Here is a 7,590-nt window from a genome sequence, read left to right as displayed (position 1 = left end):
ATGACCAGATTGGATTCTGGGTAGTGATATTAGACAGGACATACAGTGCAGAGTGTGATTTTAATATTGAATAATACAGGCTGCAAGTTACTATGGCAGAGTGAGAGGTATTTTTTCTCACATTTTTGAGATCCCCTACTTCCCATGTCTGTTTCTCTCTGTCTCACTCTCTCTCATCTCTCTATCTTACAGTCTTTTCATCACAATGAATCTCCTCTTGTGTTTAACATCCACCGCCTATGGCCACTTTCAAATGGGAACCAGTCGCAGGGACACGGGGGGTGAAGGGGACATTAAATATTGAAACACCAGCTAATTAAGGCCGGGGTGAGGGAGTCAGCATTAAGGCTGGTGGTCGTGATCTATGGACAGAGAGAGAGAGCGCGAAGAGACAGAGAGAGAGAGAGATGGGGGAACATTGAAGGAAGATGGGAGGGAAAGGATCAGGGGATGCTTGTAGCTCTACACATGTAGAAAAGGTGTCAGTACAAATCCAATACATCTCTCAAAGGTAGCGGCACAACAAAATAGATTGGTGATGCACTTCACTGTGGCAGCCCCTTTAATCAGCAACTGAGATGACTGTCTGGTTGTGAGTGTGTGGGGGGTGTGATTCTCATCTTAACACCTTGAATACCAGGGGGATGGACTTTTGTGTGTGTGTGTGTGTGTGTGTTCTTTTGACAGGGAACAGAATAGCCCAGGACACCTAACCTAACAGCCCACTGTGACGAGTGCAGTGATGAGTGGTGACACACACACACCCAGACACACAGGAAGTGACAGCACAGTCCTGTGAAATCAGTGTATCACACTGAGACAGAGGGTGTATTCAAACAGACAGTTAGTTGTAATTCCCAAACAAAGTAGATTGGCTGTGAATATTCCCCATTCCACAGTAGGATGTGATGGTAAGCCTATATCAACACGTTGAGACTACGTTTTCAATGTTTTATAATTTAATAACTTCATTACTCTTAATAACAATGTGGAGGAAACAAGGTTTATGTCATATTTTTAAGCGGATATTTTCTCCTAAGGAAAAAAAGTATGTTTAAGGTGATTCTAAAAGAGACTAGATAAATTGAAAGTTTTAATTAACTTTATGTAAGCAGACTCATAGTTTAATTTACTCTGCTTAACCCATACATTTCACATCACTGGATTTGGAATGTAGACCTACCTACCTCTTACAATGATTGGCTTTGGAATGTAGACCTACCTACCTCTTACAATGACTGGCTTTGGAATGTAGACCTACCTACCTCTTACAATGACTGGCTTTGGAATGTAGACCTACCTACCTCTTACAATGACTGGCTTTGGAATGTAGACCTACCTACCTCTTACAATGACTGGCTTTGGAATATAGACCTACCTACCTCTCACAATGACTGGCTTTGGAGTATAGGTGCATCATAAAAAAACAAATGGTGACTTACATTTTGAACATCTGTCTTATGTACTTATGTACTTATGTACTTATGTACTATGTACTTATGTACTCTCGGAGGACCTGAGCCCTAGGACCATGCCCCAGGACTACCTGGCCTGATCTTGCCTTGCTGTCCCCAGTCCACCTGGCCGTGCTGCTGCTCCAGTTTCAACTGTTCTGCCTGCGGCCATGGAACCCTGACCTGTTCACCGGACGTGCTACCTGTCCCAGACCTGCTGTTTTCAACTCTCTAGAGACAGCAGGAGTGGTAGAGATACTCTTAATGATCGGCTATGAAAAGCCAACTGACATATACTCCTGAGGTGCTGACCTGTTGCACCCTCGACAACCACTGTGATTATTATTATTTGACCCTGCTGGTTATCTATGAACATTTGAACATCTTGGCCATGTTCTGTTATAATCTCCACCCGGTACAGCCAGAAGAGGACTGGCCACCCCTCATAGCCTGGTTCCTCTCTAGGTTTCTTCCTAGGTTCTGGCCTTTCTAGGGAGTTTTTCCTAGCCACCGTGCTTCTACACCTGCATTGCTTGCTGTTTGGGGTTTTAGGCTGGGTTTCTGTACAGCACTTTGAGATATCAGCTGATGTAAGAAGGAATTTATAAATACATTTGATTTGATTTGATTGGATACTAATGGATTTACACATAAAAACGTGCATTTTGAAAAAAAATCTTACTACTAATTTGTGTTCTCTAATAGAAGCCCACAGTCATTCCCAGATTTAGTCATTTTTACTTTCACTGTGCCTAATCCAATCAAAGATGTAAAACCCAGAATTAAACTAACCCAGCAAGTGAACGATTCTACATTTAAATTATTTTGAAAATAAACTGTTTTTAAGTCTTTGAAGCGACTATATTTCTCCTTCTCCGCAAATATTCAACCATCTAATTTCAAAAGTATTTTAATTTTAATTTAAGCAAATTTTAATGAGAGATTGTAGCGAGAGGAAAAGGGCTTGAATAGTGTGGAGTACTGCATACACACACTAATGTGTGCTTTGGGTCAATTTCACCACTGTCTCAAAGACATTATTTTGGGAAAGGGCTGTATAAAGCCCATCGACAACTAATCCACAAGGAGTACACACCTCCACTTCTCCACTACTACCTGCTGATACATCCTGAACAACGTCCCCTGTGGTTTCAAACAGCCTTCTACAGCAGTTTTCAGATGCACTTACTGAAACAAAACACTGTACCTGATGATACAGTGTGTACAAACTAAGCATATACAGCATCAGTATATTTATGTTTTGAATCAGAGCAAGTCAAAAAGCTGACATTTCATGTAGTATACGAACAGAGTCTAACCAATAGTTTAAAAAGAAGAGTATTAGGATCCGATAAAGGACATGACAAGCTGGGTGTTTCATGAGGAGGGTTCACAGACCAATTGGAAGAGGAATTTAAAAATAGAGACCTCAGAGCTCCTCGGATTAGCAATGTCTCTACTACTAGACATTACTCACGCTCTCAATCGTTTCCGGTCCCCATAGATCAGCTATCAGCTGCAATATTGCTTCAAACAGACCCTTTACCCATCCTCAAGCAATATCTGATAACACATTGTAACTGAGGAACTCACACTGTGGGGATGCATGCTGCTAACGCTCTCTTGAAACACCTGTCAATGAATCCAGACAAAAACTGCTCGGCTGTAGATCAGTTTTCGACCTTGAGTTTTTAAAAAAATCCAAAACGGAGAGAACAGAGACTAAATATAGAGCACCTAAATGCACACAGGCCCAGTGTTATATTGTATATAAGACATACGGAAATGAGCACAGCAGAGGTTTTATTCTTCCTCTTTATCAAGACAAAATAAGTAGTTACCCATTCAAAATAAAATCTGCAACAAAAAACAAACAAAATAAATAATATTATATTCATCTTATAAATAGAGGTTGTTCAATACACCCGGAACGTTATCATACTGTATATTTACCAAAATGCACCCACTACACTGAGAAGTAGTGATATTTAGTTGCACATCTGTAAAAGGTATGATACTGACAGTAACATGTATGTACGCCCAAAGATCAGAGGCATGTACTGTATACACCAGGACTTCATAGTGGTAAAATGAGTTATGACTGCCATAAGTACTAACACACATGCGTTTCACTAAGATATTATTATTGCCATTTTTCATTAAATACTGTTAGAATCTCTCTCATCTAAAAAATAAGTTGTCCATTACAAGAACCTATTTTAGCTTTTTGTTTTGCCCTCTTCTGTTGATAATCATCAACCCTATCTAAGGTAACATTCTATACCACAACATCTGACCAGTAGGGTTAGGGAGAGATCCCAATATCCACACATGGCTTGGCATCGGAGGAACCATAACAAGGGGTGAACCAGCCTGCTTTATAGGGGACTCAGCTGATGGTGTGGGCTGCATACAGCCCGCTGCTTCTCCTTCTCACTCCAGCACGGCGGTAGGGGGAGGGTGCGCGCAGCACTTGGGCCGTCTGACATTTTTCAGCATGGACCTGAAAACGTTCTGCTGCCTCCTCTTGTTTTTCCTGCTGTTGGCGTCGTCCACGGCAACGGTGGCGGGCGAGTCGGGCACCACCGGCGGCACTGAGATGGACTTCCTGAGTGATGACTGGGTCACGACCTTCTTCTCTTGTTCTTTGATCTTACACTGCAGGTGGCTCTGGATGGCAAAGCCAAGGGACTCGGGGTCAACGGATGCTCCGTACACCTCCCAGGTCATCCCCTGCTCGTCCCACAGCACATCGTGCACGCTCTTCTCTCCTTTCTGTTTCCCCTCCTCGTCTTCGTCCTCCTTTTCCTTCCTCTCCGGCTCCAGCTGCTCCTGCTTCTTCTTGCCCAACAAAGCCTTAACGCCCCCAACCCCCTTAACAATGCTCTGCTTCGCTGCTTTCACTGCCGTCTTGGGTTTAGTGTCCTCTGTTTTTTTGGAGGTTGTCGTTGAGGCCTGGCTGGGCTTGGTAACGGAAGGAGTTGACTGCGAAGGAGGAGGAGCAACCTTATTGTCGGAGGATTTGGTCTTGCTTGCGGCAGTTGGCGACAAGGGGGATGGAGCTTTAGCAGAGGGAGGCTTGGCAGGCTGCGTTGGCACGGTCTGCCCTTCATTAGACACCTTTGGTTTCTCTGCTGCATTGGGCTTGGATTGGGAGTCTGCCACTGCCTTCTCGCCTCGATGCTGGTGATGATTCGCTTTAGCTACCGGCTCGTTTTGGCCGCCGCACGACTCGATGTTGATCTGGTAGACGGGCTGCAGAGGCGGGAGTGCTCCTCTCTGCTGGATGTTGCATAGCACTGCTGCCCCCCCGACTGCCAGATCTTTAGGCTTGGCCCCCAGCCTGGCGACCTCTGCATGGAGGGCCGCCACCGCCTCCTCTGCATGGAGCACCACCCCGGCACTCTGACTGGAGCATAACCCCGCCTCCAGGGTCAATCGCTCTGACCCGGACCTGAGACCTGCGGTGTAGTTAGGTGGCGGGGGGCAGGATGGACTGCTGCCCATGTGAATCTGGTGGAGGGGCACCTGGTAGACCACAGACAGGCTCTCAGCTGCTGCTTCCTCCCTCAGGGCAGCACCTCTGTCAGTGGACCTGTAGGGCGGGGGCAGAGGAAACAGGCTGGGGCTGGTGGAGACCGCCCGGCTGCACACGTTAGCCACTGCCTGGACCTCCACATCTTGGCCCTGCTTGCTATGGGTGGGGGTGGCGGTGGGGGTGGCGATGGGGGTGCGGGTCATGGTGGAGGCCTCCCGGTATAGTTTGCAGTGGGCTTTCTGTTGCATCTCCTCCGAGACCGAGGCAGTCTGGACGGCTTCGTCTGTCACCTGTGCTGCATGGTGGGCAGGCTGCTGGTTCTGGCCCTGTTGGGCCTCAGGCTGTTGGTTCTGGCCCTGTTGGGCCTCAGGCTGTTGGTTCTGGCTCTGTTGGGCCTCAGGCTGTTGGTTCTGGTTCTGTTGGGCCTCAGGCTGTTGGTTCTGGCTCTGTTGGGCCTCAGGCTGTTGGTTCTGTTGGGCCTCGTTGGGTGACGAGGGAGACTCCTTCTGTGATGAAGACTCTGACGATGCCGCCTGCAGGTGTTTATCTAAGCAGATCTCTGTCTTTGCTACTGGAGTAGGTTTTAAATCCTTCTTCTCAGGAGGTGCCGGACTTGAGGCCTTATTCCTAAGCCCTACGTTCTCCTTGCTGTCTGATGATGGAGGCGTGATGGTGATGGCAGCATTAACAGGAGCTACTGCAGTCTCCTTGGTCTGTTCCGGCTGTGATGTAGCTGCCGTTTTATTGTATTCCGTTTGGGAAGGAGGGTTCTGAGAGTTTGTCTTGGGCGTATTTTCTTTAGAGGCCTGTAGAGGACGTTCTGATGGAGTAGGGTTGGTGGCGGTGGCGGGGCTAGGTAAAGGTGAGAGACTCTGTGTTGTAGTACTATTATCAGCCTCTTTTAATTTGTAAGGAGGCGGAGCAACCTTGTTTGTAGTCACTGCAGCTCCCTCTGCCTTACCTTGTTTGGGAGTCGTCAGAGACGTCAGCACTCCAAAGGCCGAGGTATGCTTTGGATCACAGGTCTGAGGGGGATGTTGATTTGGTGTGGTTGCGTTTTTGTTGTCCCCTTCTAGTAGTGACTCCTCTTTAGCTACTGCAGAAACTCTGGCTGTAGCACTCTGTACTGCTGTGGGCTCTGGCGATGGCTTGGCTGCACACCCCTCCCCCGCCCCTGCTCCACCAGGCTCTTTCTCTCTGCAGTAATTTGTATGCACGTCAACCTTTGATGATGTAATGGCGGACGACAGGCTGGCCTTACAGATATGCTTCTCCTTCTCCTCGGCGGCAGCTGTGGGGGTTAACGCTGTCAAATTGGCGTTGCCGTCCCTACTGCCCTCTGCCGTCGCCTCGGTTACACTCACACCTCCTCGGCATGTCAATACCATTTGCTGCTCTACTCCAATCACATGCTCCGATGGCGATTTCCCTCCGTCGCCATTGGTCGAGAAAGGTGTGTTGGTGTTGGACCCCACCCCGCCGCCAACCGGTTGTCCATGGCCAGTTGATTGGATCCTGGAGGTTGTGTTGGGGGTTGTCAGACACAGGTTATCCTGTGTGTGTTCTGTAGGGACAGGGGTAGTGGTAGTGGTGGGGGCAGGGCAACCCTGAGTGAGGTTCAGGTTAGGTTCTTTAGCCCAGTTGGCGTTAGACTCCTGGTTTCCCAGAGCTTCCACTCCAGCCAGCTGAGGGACCATTTGGACTGCCACTGTCCTTTTTGGGTTGGTTCCCATCCTGTATTAAGACAGTCCTCTGAGCCACTTCTACTGTAGGGATCCAAAGTCGAACCAGGTGTCCACAATCCTGTCCCTGTCTATTTGTGTAATTCCCTATAAAGTAGGAAAAATAGAATAGTTTTAGATTCAGAGAAGAAGTATGAACAACACATTAGATCCTTCCATGTAGATAACGATACTATACTATCTTGGTAATGTCTTTCTCACTCTTGCATTTTACATCCTGACCTCAAAGGTGATATCGAAACACCAAAAAAGACATGAGACATTATTAAAAAAAATTTTAAAACAGAGATATTTTAACTTGAAATTAGAAACCTAACACGATGACCGATGAGGAACAGTTGTACCGCAGTGTAGTGCACTCCAAAAAACATTTATGGATATTTTTCAAACTAGACTTTCATCCTCGAGACCAGACATCTGATGGAGAAGTGACCAATGAGGCAATATATTAAAACAATGGGAGTTGGCACCTTCGCTTATTTCTGACTCCTAGTATCCATCACAATAAAGACTGTGTGCCAACTACCGCATCAGAACTGAATGTATTAACTGAATCTGTAAACAAAGCAACAGATGATAGCAATAATTCCAAATTAAAAAAGAATAAGCCCAAGACAATGATGCTTCAAAACTGACCTAAACTGTTTTGCTGCTCAGAGATGGTTGGCCTTTCCTCTTTTCATTCCAGTAAGTACATTTCATTTTAATGTGTCTCTGATGACTGCAAACTGATTTGAAATTATGGACCACGAGCACTCTGAGTCCCTTTGGAGCAGAGAAGATAAAGCAATGCCAAAACTAAGATTAACTATGGCACAAAATATTTTTTCTCAAAAACTGATGGAATTTGAAAGAC

At 46.4% G+C, this 7,590-nt stretch overlaps 1 protein-coding gene across 1 annotated transcript; it reads right to left on the bottom strand.

Moving 5' to 3' along the window:
- Window positions 1-3,502: 3,502 nt before the first annotated feature.
- On the bottom strand, window positions 3,503-6,725 carry LOC139419718 (GPRIN family member 3b). Its single transcript, XM_071169705.1, has one exon. It carries the CDS (start codon window positions 6,723-6,725, stop codon window positions 3,888-3,890), a length of 2,838 nt encoding a protein of 945 aa, XP_071025806.1. The 3' UTR covers window positions 3,503-3,887.
- Window positions 6,726-7,590: the final 865 nt, after the last annotated feature.

This window comes from Oncorhynchus clarkii, chromosome 10 (genome assembly GCF_045791955.1).
Source record: "Oncorhynchus clarkii lewisi isolate Uvic-CL-2024 chromosome 10, UVic_Ocla_1.0, whole genome shotgun sequence".
In the NCBI taxonomy this organism is placed as follows: Eukaryota; Metazoa; Chordata; class Actinopteri; order Salmoniformes; family Salmonidae; genus Oncorhynchus; species Oncorhynchus clarkii.
Note: the sequence above shows the minus strand (reverse complement) of the source record. Positions and strands in the feature narration are given on the sequence as shown.